General features: G+C 39.3%; 1 protein-coding gene across 4 annotated transcripts in view; it reads right to left on the bottom strand.

Annotated features, from left to right (window-relative positions):
- Nucleotides 1-18,686, bottom strand: part of LOC149795623 (transcription termination factor 2-like) — a 99,391-nt gene that overhangs the window by 41,372 nt on the left and 39,333 nt on the right. For all 4 annotated transcript variants that reach the window (XM_089965456.1, XM_089965454.1, XM_089965458.1 and 1 more), the window contains exons 10-12: nucleotides 13,182-13,335; nucleotides 4,743-4,881; nucleotides 2,219-2,421 (exon numbers count right to left, since the gene is read on the bottom strand). In XM_089965456.1, coding sequence (XP_089821582.1) covers nucleotides 2,219-2,421; nucleotides 4,743-4,881; nucleotides 13,182-13,335 — 496 coding nt within the window. The remainder of the gene's footprint in view (nucleotides 1-2,218; nucleotides 2,422-4,742; nucleotides 4,882-13,181; nucleotides 13,336-18,686) is intronic.

Raw genomic sequence — 18,686 nt, 5'->3', positions numbered from 1 at the left:
TCAACGCATTAGCCATGGAATGGTGAGCTGCCCTGTTAATAACTCTAGCAATCTGGGCCGTCGCTTCCCAAGAGTGGTCATTGTCGGATTTTTCTGCGAGTCAGAAAATGGCTAATGAAGACTAACATTGAAGACGTAGCGACTACATTCCTGACTAGCTTTGACGTGGCATGGAACACATTTTTTGTCTACTTTGTAAAACAGTGGAGTGGACATGTGAACTGCTGCCATATTTTTGTCCAGGGCCGGAAGATCCATACTGAAGGAGTCTGAATGAGTTTTGTACCAGCGACATGAGAACGTCGCTGGTACTTGGCTTTCTGAAAAGAACGCCTTAGCATTCCCCGGATCACCTATTCGTCCTGATAGACGATCATTGATCTCCTTAATTTTTGCTGACTGGGGAAGGAGCCGGGAGGACGGCGTCTCTTCCTCCCCGTCAAGATCTACAGACGCCTTAACTTTGTAGTCTTGAGTGGCGGTAGGAGGTGGAGGGCATTCTGAAGTTGCCAACACCCTATAAATTTCTTCCACTGCCGCCTTGAAGCCAAACTCAGTCCGTTCCATGGTTGGATCTGTGTACGTCTGATTTGCAGGAGTTTCGTCACCCTCACTATGTGCCGAGTCGTGTTCTGTAATAGCTTGCATTTCTGGATAGAGCATACCAGGTGGCATAGATGATGCGATTCCGTCATCCTTAACACTGTCGCTAACTCTCCCTTGTGGATAAGCCGTAAACATATGGATGGTCGGCTCTGCTGGCTGGTTTGTCTGGCTTGTTGGCGACGGTCCTGCTATCACCGGTACCGGCTGCTCCAATGGCCTGGCTGGACGGACAGATTTCTCACTAAAATCTCCGCCATAGTAATTATATGTTGCCGGCAGTACAGCTTGACAGACGGATTTATCACTAAAATCCCCGTAAGTCATGTTTGGTCGGACCGTTTTAGCAATAGGGTCCCCATGCTGGGACAGTTGGACGACCGGTGATGTAGAGGTTGTATAAAGATATGGATCCGATGGATCCGGTAAAAACCCCATGCGTCCTGACTTACAGGCCCGAAGGCCATGCTCGGACATGCGGGGGGACTTACGCCCACTGGGCAGCCTAAAATTGGGGGAACATTCCCCCAAAGAGTCAGAAAAAGCTGTGGAAGCGAGCGAGGGAAATAAGGGTACTATCTGGCCTGATGTCAATAGCTGCGTCGTCATTTCCTGGACCAAACGACGCATCTGTTCGAAGTTGGACTGTTGTACCCTGTCAACATTACTTTCTTTCATTGCCGCTGATGTTACTGTGGCTGACGGTTGCAAACGACGAACTTTAGGTGGAGGGGGGACCCCAACGTCCCCCACGAGGCTCGCAATGGAGGCTGTCTTCGGATGTATACTGAGGACATCAATGCTATCCTTCTTCGACTTATTCCGTCTATCCCTCCCTTTTGCTGCCTTCTGGACTACATCCGCCCATGTTTGCTCTGTCCAAGTATTACACACGCTGCATGGTATAGATGATGTACACTTGGTACATACAATACAAGAGTCATGGTTGTCTTCTTTTGCTTTGAACTTTTTGCATTTTATGCATTTGGTTGACATTTCTACTGAAACGACACAAGAAAAGAAAACAAAGCGCAAATTAGTAATTCAGCATGTTATTAATTCACTAATACCACAACCGTTACTAACGGAGTAAGCGAAATTAGTCAGTGTCACGTTAACTCTTAATTGACAACACGAGTTCCGCGATAGCGTGTGAAACATGGTCTTCAGTAAACGAAATCCGTAAGGGTGACAAAGTCACTCAATTTTGAAAAAATTGTTAAAATAATGTATACAACCTGTCGAAGAATGATTGACCAACACAATAAATCCAAATTTAACTTCGGATGGTCCAATTTAACGCTAAGATGGCTTGGATTGTTTGGAGGTGTAATGTACGTGTTATCCGTACAAGCGATGCTTAAAAACTAGCGACACCTGGCGGTGGCAAGGGGAGGTAAGGGGCAAGAGTTATTGCCCTTTGGTCTATATAAGATAGACCGAAAAGACGAATTTTTGTCTTTTAGTAGGGCTGGATTCGAGAGGTAGCAGGCTTATATTCCTAACGTTAATGTGATCGGGGAACGTATTTGAAGGAGAAATATGTAAAAGTATGTAATATTGTTAGAGTTACAAGACATATGTAAAAGTATGCAATATTGTTAGACAGGGTTACCTGAGAAGTGAGTACATGTCCAGAAGATTATTCTGGATTGGAGTACCAGTAAGAGCCCAGCGGTATCCAGCCCTCAGTCTACATGTTGCCTGGGCACCAAGACTCTTGTGATTCTTGATTGAGTGGGCCTCATCCAGAATTATACGCTTCCAAGCTATCCTCAAAAGGTTGGACTGGTTTGAAGATTTTGTCGATTCAGCTGCCTGGTAATTATTAAAATGAAATCATGATATTTCAAAATGATTAATATTTGCATCTGCAATTGGCACACTGACATTTATGCACTGAGATAAATCTGCCCCGAAATGTTCATTTAATATTATCTTAAAGTCATCTCTTCCATTAGCCATGTGTTAACATTGATCTTCACTAAAAGATCCCTAGATGTAATGTTCTGTGTATTATATATATATCTATATATATTTGTTCTCCCATATTGGCGACTGATAACTGTTCCCTTGCATCAAAATATTAGCTTGAATCACACAATTATGCATATGAGAATAGACCCAGATAATGCAAGAATTACAATGAATGTGGTAAAACATTATGCATATGAGAGTAGACCCTGATGATGCAGGTATTACAGTGAATGTGGTAAAACATTATGCATATGAGAATAGATCCTGATGATGCAGGTATTACAGTGAATGTGGTAAAACATTATGCATATGAGAATAGATCCTGATGATGCAGGTATTACAGTGAATGTGGTAAAACATTATGCATATGAGAATAGACCCTGATGATGCAGGTATTACAGTGAATGTGGTAAAACATTATGCATATGAGAATAGATCCTGATGATGCAGGTATTACAGTGAATGTGGTAAAACATTATATATATGAGAATAGACCCTGATGATGCAGGTATTACAGTGAATGTGGTAAAACATTATGCATAGGAGAATAGATCCTGATGATGCAGGTATTACAGTGAATGTGGTAAAACATTATGCATATGAGAATAGATCCTGATGATGCAGGTATTACAGTGAATGTGGTAAAACATTATGCATATGAGAATAGATCCTGATGATGCAGGTATTACAGTGAATGTGGTAAAACATTATATATATGAGAATAGACCCTGATGATGCAGGTATTACAGTGAATGTGGTAAAACATTATGCATAGGAGAATAGATCCTGATGATGCAGGTATTACAGTGAATGTGGTAAAACATTATGCATATGAGAATAGATCCTGATGATGCGGTATTACAGTGAATGTGGTAAAACATTATATATATGAGAATAGATCCTGATGATGCAGGTATTACAGTGAATGTGGTAAAATATCATGCATATGAGAGTAGACCCTGATGATGCAGGTATTACAGTGAATGTGGTAAAACATTATGCATATGAGAGTAGACCTTGATGATGCAGGTATTACAGTGAATGTGGTAAAACATTATGCATATGAGAATAGATCCTGATGATGCAGGTATTACAGTGAATGTGGTAAAACATCATGCATATGAGAATAGATCCTGATGATGCAGGTATTACAGTGAATGTGGTAAAACATTATGCATATGAGAATAGATCCTGATGATGCAGGTATTACAGTGAATGTGGTAAAACATTATGCATATGAGAATAGACCCTGATGATGCAGGTATTACAGTGAATGTGGTAAAACATTATGCATATGAGAATAGATCCTGATGATGCAGGTATTACAGTGAATGTGGTAAAACATTATATATATGAGAATAGACCCTGATGATGCAGGTATTACAGTGAATGTGGTAAAACATTATGCATAGGAGAATAGATCCTGATGATGCAGGTATTACAGTGAATGTGGTAAAACATTATGCATATGAGAATAGATCCTGATGATGCGGTATTACAGTGAATGTGGTAAAACATTATATATATGAGAATAGATCCTGATGATGCAGGTATTACAGTGAATGTGGTAAAACATCATGCATATGAGAGTAGACCCTGATGATGCAGGTATTACAGTGAATGTGGTAAAACATTATGCATATGAGAGTAGACCTTGATGATGCAGGTATTACAGTGAATGTGGTAAAACATTATGCATATGAGAATAGATCCTGATGATGCAGGTATTACAGTGAATGTGGTAAAACATCATGCATATGAGAGTAGACCCTGATGATGCAGGTATTATAGTGAATGTGGTAAAACATTATGCATATGAGAGTAGACCTTGATGATGCAGGTATTACAGTGAATGTGGTAAAACATTATGCATATGAGAGTAGACCCTGATGATGCAACTATTACAATGAAAGTGCTGGAGTACCAGGACAATCCTGGATTCATCAAAAAGTTGGTATACTCTCTGAAAACTGTCAAAGGTTTTATTTCTTCAATTGAACTGACATAACAATACTAGATGACAACAATGTCAATCAAATATGTATGTAGCTCAGGGTTTTCATTATTTTTTTTAAAAATCCAGTGCTACATGATAACCCAGATGCTGTACCCCTCGCTTCCCCAAGTGGATAAAACTGAAAATAAAATGTGTGTTAATGTACCTCAGAATCACTATCCTCCTCCTCTGTCTTCTCCCCCTCCTCTCTGACTGGATTCTCAGCATTCTTATCATCCTCAGGAGCACCAACCTCCTTTCCAACAAGGTTATAAGTTGTGAGCACGACATCATAGCTTGCAAGCCTATACACATGAAATATTTATTATTTAAGAAGTGTATAGTATTCACCTATTCCCGCTCTGTGCCCAAGTATTGGCATCCCACTCAAAGTTTCCCTGCCTAATGTCAATAATGTAGCTAGTAAATTGTGGGCTTCAGTGTCAACACTCTATTTCTGGAACAATCTCTCTAATGTCAGCACAATTTCTTTTCCACGGTGTCAACTACACTGTAAGCTTAATCATCTCATATAAGTTTCAATTAGATGACAACTAACATGTGATAACTAACATGATAATTAACATGTGACAACAAACATGACAATTAACAAGTGACAACATGTGACAACTAACATGTGACAAATGTGACAATCAATATGTGACAAATAACATGTGACAATTAATATTGACACAGCAAATTCATCGACCATAATGTACTGACAATTTAATTGTGGGGAGCTGCAATTTTCTTTTGAGATGAAATATATTCTTTTATTTTGTATAATATAATGAATATAATACTGTTGTTTTGCTATAAATCAGAACAACATATTTTTGCCAGCTATTGACCAAAGGAAATGTTTTTTAAAAGTGTCAAAACCCTGCCCCAGAAGATTAAATTGTGGTATGTTCCGAAATTCTAAGGTCCAAAATTGTTTGTGGTAGCCAGCTCTAGTAAAAATCCCATGTTCATTCAGGAGGATATTTTTAAGAGGGCCTTTGTAATGACCATGTTAGACATCAGATCCACACCATTTTTATTTTGTACTAACTATTACTTTTTATTTTGGGGATTTATCAATCAACAAGATTTTCAAGATGGTCACTGTGACAGCCATAATGGACATCAAATCAGCCCCATTTTCATTTAGAACGAACTAAACTTCATTAAAAGTTTTTAGTGAAAACCCCATGTATAACCATCCACTCAGAAGGAGCAGTGATATGATTTTCAAGATGGCCACAACAGGACGCCAGACAGATACCATTTTCAAAAAGAATCAACTAGACATCATCAGAAGCTTTTTTTTTTGGAAACCCCTTGTTGATATGAATATCCATTCAGGAGTAGTTCTAAGATTTTTAAGGTTGTTTCTGTGATGACAAAATTGGATATCCGAGCTACTCCATTTTCACATAAGACCAAGTAGACCATGGGATAAATGTGTGTGTGCACGTGTGCATGCATGTGTGTGTGTAAAGTTTCAGGGTAATCTTCCAGTTAGTTTAAGATACAAACTTGTGCTAATCCAATGATGGAAATGGACAACAGACCATCCCATAATCTCTTCTGGTCTATGACCTGTACAGCTACAAAATAGTACAACAAATCTTAAAGTTGAATACACTATCATGACTGCCAGAAGGACTCTCTACCTACTGGCAGAAGCAAGACAAAAACAAAGGAAATCTTTCTGGCATAACAAATACAGTGAACACAACGTCAAACTTCTCCACAATGAACACCCACCCTAAACCACTGAGGCAGTGAAGGTTGATCATATCCTGGACTAACACAGAACAGAATATCATCCAGAATATGTCATAATCATTGAAGAGATGGATATTCTCAATTCTCAACATCCTGTTGGATTTTGGGAACGAAAAAGTTTGGAGTGAAAGCCTGGGATCAATTCCATTGCCTTCTTTACAAACGATTTATTTCATGTATCATGTATGCCTAGTGGGATTGCTTCAGATCTCTGTCAATGAGAGGGATGATGAAAGGAGAAGAGCGGGATAAATTAATCTGAAGCCCTTGCAAAACAACTTAAATCACCCAATTAATTGTTGGAAAAAGGATCCAAGTCAGACAAAACTGAAGGGTTCTGGTACCATCAGGAGGGCTGACAGCTGGTGAGAGGGATGGCAAGTTATTGTTGGTTGGTGGGTACAGGTATACAGCTATCTTTATGTCAAATGGCCGCGAAAAGGTTTTTGCTGCTTAGAAATATCCCTGCAGTCTCCTTGGTGACAGCATCCCTTATTTGATATGGTCAAGAAGAGGCAGAAGAGTTGAAGTGGCAACTTGCTTGGTTTCTTGCCTCCTCAATAGGGTCCATGAATGAGAGTTCCTTCAAGGGACTGATGCTGTACCGGTCAAAAAGAATTTCTATGAATTCCAGGTATGACCATTTCTTCCATTAACTGCCGAGTGTTGAACCCATCTCAAATGTTCTTCATGACAACAAGATTTTCAAATTACCTGCTGTGGTACACATACTGGATGTATCATGTCTACTTGGCACCATTTTCATTTAGGACAAAATAGACATCATTAGAAGCCTTTTTGGTGAAAACTCCATCTCTTAATGACCATCCATTCATGGGGAGTAGCAAAAACAAGATTTTTAAGAGTCCTTATGGCAGCCACAGTGGATGTACAACTGGGGCCATTTTCATTTAGGACCAACTAGGTATCATAAGAAGCCTATTGGTTGTTGCTGGGTTTAATGTCATTTTTAGCACTTGATAGGCTAAACATGGCAACATGGCAGTATAACTAGTGGAGGAAACTGGCAAGCTTTCTTGCATACCCACACTGGCCAAACCCCAAGACTTGAAACCACACAGACAGCACTGAGATGGTATTGATTGGTAAAGGGGAGCCTTTCAGATCACTCAGCCGCCCAGGGTTCCCCCAAAGCCAACTGATGAAAACCCCAGGTTGATACAGCCATTCATTTTGGAGAGGAGCAGAGATAATATTTTCAAGATATTACTTACCCTTCAGGAGTAGCAATAACAAGATTTTCCACATATCTACTGTGGTTGCTATATTGGATATCAGTTCAAAAAATGTATTGAGACATATTTTATTTTAAAAAGAAAATTAAATCAGGAAGATAGGGATTCAAGATAAATGTAAATATGTAATCTGCCACCTGATGCTCACATTTTCTTCCCTCCTTTTGTCACTGTACCTAAATACTCATCCTTAATTTCATCTATGTTAAAAATAAACTAACTTTACTTTTGATGGATCATTAAATCTTAAATATTTGCTATAATGATCGATACAGGTGCTAAATTTGTATTTTATGTACATGCACCTAAAATTTATATATCTCACTCCCAGGTTGAAAATAGTATGATTCTTTAACCAGTTTATCTTAAATATTTTCAAGGCTTTTTTAATTTAACAAACATAATCAAAGATGCAATCATTGCAACAGCATGTGTGTCACACTGACTAAAAGGATTTGTTGTGGATGTTAACAGTGTCATCTGAATGATGTGTATTTTAATGTTTTTAATTTATATATCTGGAAAGATGTTTGATTACTATGTAAACTATCTAAAATATATAGAGAATGTTAAAATGGAAGTAAAATGCAGCAGTACGTAATTCTCAACACAGTGTATATAGTGTTTAGGTATGTATAAGCCTGACACACTAAATGAAACTCTTTCTTTCCACCATTTTCAATTAAGACCAACAAGACATCATATGAAACTCTTTCTTTCCACCATTTTCAATTAAGACCAACAAGACATCATATGAAACTCTTTCTTTCCACCATTTTCAATTAAGACCAACAAGACATCATAAGAAGTCTTCTGGTGAAAACCCATGCAAGTAAAGCTGTGATAGTAAGTTTTTTTTCTGATGGCTGTCATTGTTGTCATACCAGATGTCAGATCAGTACCATTTTTGTTAAGGATAGACATCAAAAGAAGACTTCTGGTGAGAACCCCTTTCTGATACGACCATTCATTTCATATTGCTGCCAAGGTGGCAATATTGGACATCACACTGGTACTGTTTTCATTTAAGACCAACTAGATATCATAAGTAGTCTTTTAGTGAAAACCCCATGTTGATATGATCATCTTTGTAGGAGTAGTGATAACAACCGTTTCCCAAGGGTGGTCACTGTGCCTTCTCAGGTAACAAAAGCAAGCACAAAAGCATGCAGGGAGCAAGTCAACATAACATATCTAACCAACTCTGATGTGGAGTGAAACCTTTGTCTGTCCACCTTATAACTGTGGGAGGGGACAGACATGTTAATGGCAGTTACGTCTCTATCTAGACTACGTACAGAATGTGACTTATGTCAGCAGGATGAGAAAGCAGCAGGAAAATGACACTCCGAAAAGATGGCTCTTGAATTACCCGGGTCATGAATCTTATCCTGGAGATCTCTGTAATTTCTGCAAGCTAAGCTGGCTGTGTCAAAATTCAGAAATATGGACCCTCATCCTTGTCATTAACATCTACTGAGGCCATAACTGTTCAACTGCCAGTGGAGGAAGGCATAAAAATTCTACATATTTCTTCTATTGCCACCATAAAGCATAATTCCATTTGTTCCATAGTCAAATCAAAATATTAAGAGAAATCCAAGTCATCCCTCTCATTGATAGAGGGGTTGTACCTCTTGCACGCCCTGTTTCCAAGAATGAAACATGTGCAGTACTTTATGGATATGATTAGCAGAGTCGGTGTTGCTATGTCCAGCATGGAACATGGTCTGATTGAATGATATTGATCTAATCAGCACAAATTGTGAGGCTGGTCTGTCATACCTTGTCTGTGTATAATTTATCTAGTTGGCCTGGGTGGTTGGCTGGGTGTGGCCGGCTGTCTCTACTGGAATTGTTGACCAATATGCAGTTGATCATTCTTCAATCATACGGTCAGTCCCACCAAACATTAAACTGGACAGCTGGATAGATTAGTTGGCACATGGAATTTGACTTGTGGGTTAAAACCACCAAACATTACACTGGACAGCTGGATAGATTAGTTGGCACATGGAATTTGACTTGTGGGTTAAAACCACCAAACATTACACTGGACAGCTGGATAGGTTAGTTGGCATAAGGAATTGGACTTGTAGGTCAAGCCAGCTGGCAAAGTCAAATTGTATTCTTGCATGCCCAGTTTCAGTGGTACGATGATCATGCCCTGATATGGGTAAGGACAATTCTGCTGGTGTACAATGAACATGAATACTGTAGAATCCAGGTGTTCTTAGGGTCTTCTCTGACTGATATCAAGGCTGACATGTATCGAGTTTGCAGATGCAATTCTTTATCATATCTTACAATTCAGAGGTAGTTTTGCCATTTTAAAAATAAGTGTGAATCCATGGATGATTATCATCTGGGCTGCAGCAACAAGTCAAATCGGATTCAGATTTTGTCTCAAAAGCTACATTTTGATGTACAAGCTTGAGACTGCATGCCAGTCAATTGATTCTATGATGCCTTGGGTCGAAAAGTTGTGTTTCGAACATGAGGCTTGCAGAGAACGCTCTTATTTCATGAGCTGAAATTCTCATGAGGCAACTTTGATCTTTTGCGATGTCAGAGTAGGCCAAGCATATAACCCACTTAAGCCATGAAGACCAGTCATCAGAGGTGATATTCTGCTTTCTGGCATTCATAAGGGGAAAGAGACTTTTGTGGTTGCCACGATTTGTATGTTTGTTTCAAGTATTGCTTGAGGACACGGACAGGACCTTGCATGGCCGCTGCTCTTGACTTACCTGTAGATGAGAGGCAACATATGGTGACTTTCTGACTGATGAATGACTGCCAGAAAACCTTGCTGAGTCATGATGATCACTGAAAAATCTAATCAAAACTGAGGATAGTTTGGGTCAACTGAAAGGGCATGTAACTCACTCACCTTTCAAGCAGTAACTAACGTTATTTGGAAACAGGTTTTATATGATAACAGCTTCAAGTGAGGCCTTGGCTAATGGCTCAAACTGCTCTGAGTCAAACTTTGTTAGGACCCAGAACAGATTCCAGTTTTGAATGAGGGTGAGTGATTTTGGACTATTCAAATCAAAAACAGGCTAGTAGATCAGATAGCTCTTTATCATGACCAATATTCCCTCTGTCATGAATGTGTCAGATATCATAGAGTGGTAGCTTTTGATGGTAACTGGTGTCATGATGCCTGAATGTGTCAGATATCATGGAGTGGTAGCTATTGATGGTAACTTGTGTCATGATGCCTGAATGTGTCAGATATCATGGAGTGGTAACTTTTGATGGTAACTGGTGTCATGATGCCTCAATGTGTCAGATATCATGGAGTGGTAGCTTTTGATGGTAACTGGTGTCATGATGCCTTAATGTGTGAGATATCATGGAGTGGTAACTTTTGATGGTAACTGGTGTCATGATGCCTGAATGTGTCAGATATCATGGAGTGGTAACTTTTGATGGTAACTGGTGTCATGATGCCTGAATGTGTCAGATATCATGGAGTGGTAGCTTTTGATGGTAACTGGTGTCATGATGCCTCAATGTGTGAGATATCATGGAGTGGTAACGTTTGATGGTAACTGGTGTCATGATGCCTCAATGTGTCAGATATCATGGTGTGGTAACTTTTGATGGTAACTGGTGTCATGATGCCTCAATGTGTCAGATATCATGGAGTGGTAGCTTTTGATGGTAACTTGTGCTAACTTTTTCTCCTTGTAGTGTCAGAGAAAAAAGTCGGCCAGTTGACAGATTGAGGTACTCAAAGCAATGATCATACAGTCTTTCAAACATGCTCTCAAGCTTCTTTTCACAGTTGATGGTCTGAATTCTTTTGTCTCGCAGATCAGAGATGGGGTCTTACTTAAAAGTATCTTTACATTCACTGTGCGAGTACTCTTGGTCTTCACCTGCTTCCATATCTTGACAAAGTATGTCCTCTAGTAACGATGATGCCATTGTCTTTAAACCACTACTAATACCTTTTTTGTAAGAAGTGATAAAAGGAAAAGTCAACTCTGTCGGGCGACTTTGTCACACCTTGGGAGATAACTGGTTAGCCTGGTTGTCAGACATGTGTAAACTTTTGTACCAGACCTGCCCATAGCATAGCTAGACAGAATGATTTTCTGCAATTGTCCCTGTCATGATCTGCAATTGTAACTATCATCTTGGCTATATGAACTGATCTTATACTAATTATTCCCATCCTTACAAATATGTGAAGTCATATGTCTGGTTAAACAGGTTTGAATGGTTCAGCTGTCTGGATGGTCAGCATGTCTCCATACAGCAAGACAGCGCTAAATGCTGGATCAAATGGATCTGAAAAATACCCCATACATGTCTAAGGCCAAGCTCAGACTTGTCCCCACTGGGGTAAATCAAATCCTCCATGTATCCAAATTATTTGCAAAAGAAGGAAAGAGATAAAATTGGCCTGAAGTTGGGAACTGCATTGCCGATTCCTGTACGAGTCAATGCATCTGTTGTTGACAGACTGGCATATCCAACTGCAACATCTGCATATGTCTGCATTGAAAGGCATCATCCTTCTGATTGGGGGGGGGGGGTAAGGGACACCATCAGCTTTCTCTAAAGGCTCACACCAGATCCTGTGTTCGGATGTATACTTGGTACATCTGTACTGGATTTCCATATTTTTCCCGTTCCATATACACTTTCCTTTTGCCAGTTTTGCAGAATAGTCAACCAGGTGTCCTTGGAATACAAACTGCGTATGCTACAAGGGGGTAGAAGAGGTACATTTTGTATATGCAAGCAGAACTTGTGTGTGTCTTCCCCTGCTTTGCATTTCTTGCATGTCTCTGAACCGATGAAGAAATAGAAACAGATAAATTAACATGTCAGTGTGTTATAACTTTACTAAATAACACCTGTTATTAATAGAGTGTCTTAAATAAAACATCATGCACAAGGACTTTGACATCAACATGCATGTTGTACTGTGCGGTCTAAAAGAGACTAAGTCTGAGAAAGTAAACTATAAAATATCCACCAAGTTTGAAATAGAATGTAAAACAAATGTTTATGAATCAATAAAATAAATAAAAACTTTGGATGGATAGCTTGAATTTCACACAAAAAGACTTGGTTTAACAGGAGTCTTATTCTGTACAATGATGCGTATGGAAGCAAAGTTCTGAACTGGCGACATCTAGTGGTGGCAAGGGGAGAGAATGGGCAAGAGTTACTGCCCTTTGTCTTTAAGACGTAGACACACAAATTATCTTTCAGTGGGGCTGGATTTGGGAGGTGGCATGTTTATATTCCTAATGGAAATGTTATCAGTGAATGTATTCAAGGGAGAAATAGTGGTTTTCCAAGGCATATAGCTTTTTTCTTCATCAAAGTCCTTCACTGATAACACAGTAACAATTAGTGCAACACTTTCCAACTTTTTCCATTCAACATACAAAAAGTTCTTGTTTGAACAGTTCCTTGCTGAGAAGTTTTCAACCTCTGCTGAGTGCACTGCCATAAACAGAGATCTCACAAATTGTAACCCAATACAAGTCCATCATTGGCATTATTATTAGTCACTGAAAAATTCCATCACATTCTCTGTGACTTACTTCAGTGGGTTTCTTTCCCTGTCTGGCCCATGGTACACGTTGACACGAAGAAGCCCAGACTTGCATCGTTTCTGTATCTCCTTGTCCCACTGGTGAATTAGGGATGCTGGACAGATGACCAAGCAACCTTCAGAGTGGATAATGGATTTGTCCACTGGAAATATATGCAGATAAATAAAATATTCCTTTTTGTGTCTAGTATAAAACTTTCTTAGTGCTGTGTTGTAAAGAACTAAAATGCGTGATGGAGGATAGTCTCATAACATTAACTGCTACTGACATTACAACACAATACATAATATATTTTTTTAGGTCACAAGTTGCTATAACAGCATGCAATATCACAACAACATTATCTGAATACTACGGCATCATGTCATAACTATGATCACAAACTTGTAGCAACAATAAGGTATACTTCTCTATCTATGAATGTGTAACAACTAAGTGCCAGTATATTGCCTGGTCAATGTATCTGTCACATTTAATTTTTCTGCTAGGGCAAACCGCACAACAATAACAACATGCAGGTATACTGCATGGGTAATCTTTAACTAAACTGCAAGTTTGCTGTGCATGTAACAATCAACTATACTGCTAGTTCAATGCGCATATCACAAGTATACTGCTAGTACGGTGATGATCACAAGTATACTGTTAGTTCAATGTGCATATCACAAGAATACTGCTAATTCAATGTACATATCACAAGTATACTGCTAGTTTAATGTACATATCACAAGTATACTGCTAGTTCAATGTGCATATAACATTAAAATATACTCAGTGTACAAAGCATAAAAAAGTACAGTGACTAAATTCACTATTCATCAAATATCCAATTTTAAGGATTTTGTTGCTGCTTTTTTCCAAGTAAAATATTTCTTTAAAAGTATTTGTCAGTTTAAAACACATTAAGAGTCTATTCAGTATCTTGCAAATCCAGACCTTACGAACAAAAACAAAACAAAACAAAACAAGCATTAACCATGTCTTTTGGCTTGTTTTAGCAGTAAAAATGCAAAACAGTATCTGCTAACCAAGAAGGGAGTTAAACAAGAGTGATTTCCCTTGGATCAAAAAAGGATTAGCACAAAATATAGTAATTCATCAGTTACTATTAAAACAAAAGTGCACATCTTTCCCAATTATTTAACTGTGTGAAGGGCTTGAAAGGGAATGCCTCTATCATTATTTGGGAAAAATTATGGGGAAAAAACATGTCGTAATACAAAAATTTGTTTCTTTTTCAACGATTTTTTTACATTACCCAATCATAATTAAACAGTAGAAAAGGTAAGAGGTGGAGGTTATAGCATTTTACTCTCGAGATGGTCCTGGCTCCAGTCACCAAATGAACGAGAATCATCTTCAAGTAACATGACATATGGGCAAAGAAAAGCAGATCTGTGGTGTTGTAAATAGTTCATATATTAGATTGATGGATATGCCATGAATTTCACTGATTATGGTAGGACCAGGGGTAACGTTGATGACGGTCTTATACACAAGGTAAGTCAAAGATTTAGAATGTGGTTCAAAGGGTGACTTGTCTAAACACATCAAAAATCCAAGGAAGCTTCCATTTTGGACAAAGGGACAAGGCTTTCAGGCATGACAAGAAGAAACTGGCTAGGTCAGAAAAGTCTGGCCTATATCTTCCCTTTCTTGATGGTTAAACATATAGAGAATCAAGGAACAGTAGACCTTGATAGTGACTAGGCTAACTTCTCAAGAAGTCACAGGAGAAAGTTAACTATTTGTGCTATTGAGTCTTTTAAAGAAGAGATGCTTCTATGCTCAAACCAAAGGAAGAAGATTTTTTGAAGTGGTGAGTCTTCTTGCTTGAGTAATTATGTTCACCACTTGAATACATAAATGATTCTTTCTGATGATAGGCACATTTAATATCTTTAGGTTAGGCTGCAAAAGCTGCTTGCAGTTGTTTCAGCAGGCACAGAGATGGCAGATTTCTCCTGGGAATCTCTACTGCTAGTATCAGGAGCTCATTTATCCAAGACTTCTCTCACTTGAGGAAAGTGAATGGGATTAGTCAGCACTCAAGATTCCCTCACTTTCTGAATGCCTTGGGAATCAGAGGGCTGTGGGAAAGGCATAAGTAATATGACCTTTCAAAATCAGCAAAATGGGCATTGACTGATTAGGATTTTGGATCCAGCTTGGCATTCAACCTCATTGGGAAGAGGTCCACTATGGGTGTACCCAAACAGGTGCAGATTTGATTGAAGACCTGGGGTTTAATAGACAATTCTGTGTCAACTTTTCAATTTCATCTGGACAACAATATGCTATGACAATGAGGCCTGACTGGAATGTGGACGACTTGAAAATGGATTTATAGATGATGACACCTACTGTGATAATCGCAAACAAGAAAGCTGAGATTTGACAGTTCAGTTCCCTATTGTCTCCAGTAAAAAGTGATGACAACAGAGTCGTTGGAAAGAATCAGAATAGTGTCTCTTGCATTTACTGTGGGTTTCACCTTAGAAATGTTGATGTGTGTAGACCACTCAGGAAGGTACCAAACCCAACCCATTTGGAAAGAGAGTAGGAGATAGGCACCCCAACCAGTCTTGATGGCCTCCATGCAAATTGTGATTTCCGGTGGCTGATACTGAAGCAGAATGGCTGCTGTAAGAGATGAGAGGTGCCCATATTTGCCGAGATGAAGCTTCATGTAATCTAAATCTTTGATCATCTGGTCTCGTCTGCAAGGTTTTGATCATCTGGTCTAGTCTACAAGGTTTTAACCATCTGGTTTAGTCCGCAAGGTTTTAACCAGCTGGTCTAGTCTGAAAGGTTTTGTTCATCTGGTCTAGTCTACAAGGTTTTGATCATCTGGTCTAGTCTACAAGGTTTTGATCATCTGGTCTAGTCTGCAAAGTTTTGATCACCTGGTCTAGTCTGCAAGGTTTTGATCACCTGGTCTAGTCTGCAAGGTTTTGATCACCTGGTCTAGTCTACAAGGTTTTAATCATCTGGTCTAGTCTGCAAGGTTTTGATCATTTGGTCTAGTCTGCAAAGTTTTGATCATCTGGTCTAGTCTACAAGGTTTTGTTCATCTGGTCTAGTCTGCAAAGTTTTGATCACCTGGTCTAGTCTGCAAGGTTTTAATCATCTGGTCTAGTCTGCAAAGTTTTCATCATTTGGTCTAGTCTGCAAAGTTTTGATCACCTGGTCTAGTCTGCAAGGTTTTGATCATCTGGTCTAGTCTGCAAAGTTTTTGGCTGCTACTGAGGTAGAGGGATCATTTACATGGGGCTCACAAGCAGGTGGCCTAAGGCTATCCATGGATGCATTGAGAAGATGAGAAGACCCAAGCTACTTTTGGTCTCAAAGTTGACTCTATGGTGATCTTCAAGTTATGATCCATGTCAAGTTGATTATGTGTGAGACTAAAAAGATGATAATAAAAATGACAAACACATATTTTATACAGGCAAGATGTAAAGTATAATGTTGACATGTATGCTTTTGCCTGACTTGCCTATCATCCTGTTATTGTGACTGGTATGGAGGGATTCTAAAAACAAGGATAAAAGTGGAACAGCCAGTTGGAGGGGTAATTCCTGAGCTGCCTGCCTCTCAACTTCTAATTTGCCCCCAAACAGCAATGGTGAACAAAATGGAGTCTTCATTAAAGTCAGGAGGTGATATGGTTTTAACGATGTAGTGGATAAACAAAGACCATCAATGCATTAGTCATGGCATTATGAGCTGCTCTGATAATGACCCAATCAATTCGGACTGTTAACTCCCAGGCATGTTGGCTGGCTTATTTTTTCAGCTGGAAAATTGTCAATGAGACCAGATCCAGCATCAAAGACATCGTAAAAACAATTAAACAAAATTATTATCCACCTTATAAATTGGTGGGGCAAACATGTTAACTGACCTGACATTCTTATCCAACACTGGGAGTTCAGTATGGTAAATACTGGAATGTGTCTATGCCAGCATGATGAGAATGTGACTGGGAGTTCAGTATGGTAACTAGTGGAATGTGTCTATACCAGCATGATGAGAATGTGACTGGGAGTTCTGTTTGGTAAATAGTGGAATGTGTCTATGCCAGCATAATAAGAATGTGACTGGGTGTTCAGTATGGTAACTAGTGGAATGTGTCTATGCCAGCATGATGAGAATGTGACTGGGAGTTCAGTATGGTAACTAGTGGAATGTGTCTATACCAGCATGATGAGAATGTGACTGGGAGTTCTGTTTGGTAAATAGTGGAATGTGTCTATGCCAGCATAATAAGAATGTGACTGGGTGTTCAGTATGGTAACTAGTGGAATGTGTCTATGCCAGCATGATGAGAATGTGACTGGGAGTTCAGTATGGTAACTAGTGGAATGTGTCTATACCAGCATGATGAGAATGTGACTGGGAGTTCTGTTTGGTAAATACTGGAATGTGTCTATGCCAGCATGATGAGAATGTGACTGGGTGTTCAGTATGGTAAGTAGTGGAATGTGTCTATACCAGCATGATGAGAATGTGACTGGGAGTTCTGTTTGGTAAATAGTGGAATGTGTCTATGCCAGCATAATAAGAATGTGACTGGGAGTTCAGTATGGTAAGCAGTGGAATGTGTCTATGCCAGCATGATGAGAATGTGACTGGGAGTTCAGTATGGTAAATAGTGGAATGTGTCAATGCCAGCATGATGAGAATGTGACTGGGAGTTCTGTTTGGTAAATAGTGGAATGTGTCTATGCCAGCATAATAAGAATGTGACTGGGAGTTCAGTATGGTAAATAGTGGAATGTGTCTATGCCAGCATGATGAGAATGTGACTGGGAGTTCAGTATGGTAAATAGTGGAATGTGTCTATGCCAGCATAATAAGAATGTGACTGGGAGTTCAGTATGGTAAGTAGTGGAATGTGTCAATGCCAGCATGATGAGAATGTGACTGAGAGTTCAGTATGGTAAGTAGTGGAATGTGTCAATGCCAGCATAATAAGAATGTGACTGAGAGTTCAGTATGGTAAGTAGTGGAATGTGTCAATGCCAGCATGATGAGAATGTGACTGGGAGTTCTGTTTGGTAAATAGTGGAATGTGTCTATGCCAGCATAATAAGAATGTGACTGGGAGTTCAGTATGGTAAATAGTGGAATGTGTCTATGCCAGCATGATGAGAATGTGACTGGGAGTTCAGTATGGTAAATAGTGGAATGTGTCTATGCCAGCATAATAAGAATGTGACTGGGAGTTCAGTATGGTAAATAGTGGAATGTGTCTATGCCAGCATAATAAGAATGTGACTGGGAGTTCAGTATGGTAAGTAGTGGAATGTGTCAATGCCAGCATGATGAGAATGTGACTGAGAGTTCAGTATGGTAAATAGTGGAATGTGTCTATGCCAGCATGATGAGAATGTGAGTGGGAGTTCTGTTTGGTAAGTAGTGGAATGTGTCTATGCCAGCATGATGAGAATGTGACTGGGAGTTCAGTATGGTAAACAGTGGAATGTG

This window comes from Sinohyriopsis cumingii, chromosome 7 (assembly GCF_028554795.1).
Source record: "Sinohyriopsis cumingii isolate HCF-2022 chromosome 7, ASM2855479v2, whole genome shotgun sequence".
In the NCBI taxonomy this organism is placed as follows: Eukaryota; Metazoa; Mollusca; class Bivalvia; order Unionida; family Unionidae; genus Sinohyriopsis; species Sinohyriopsis cumingii.
The sequence above is the reverse complement of the archived record's forward strand: the minus strand, read 5'-3'. Positions and strand labels throughout refer to the sequence as shown.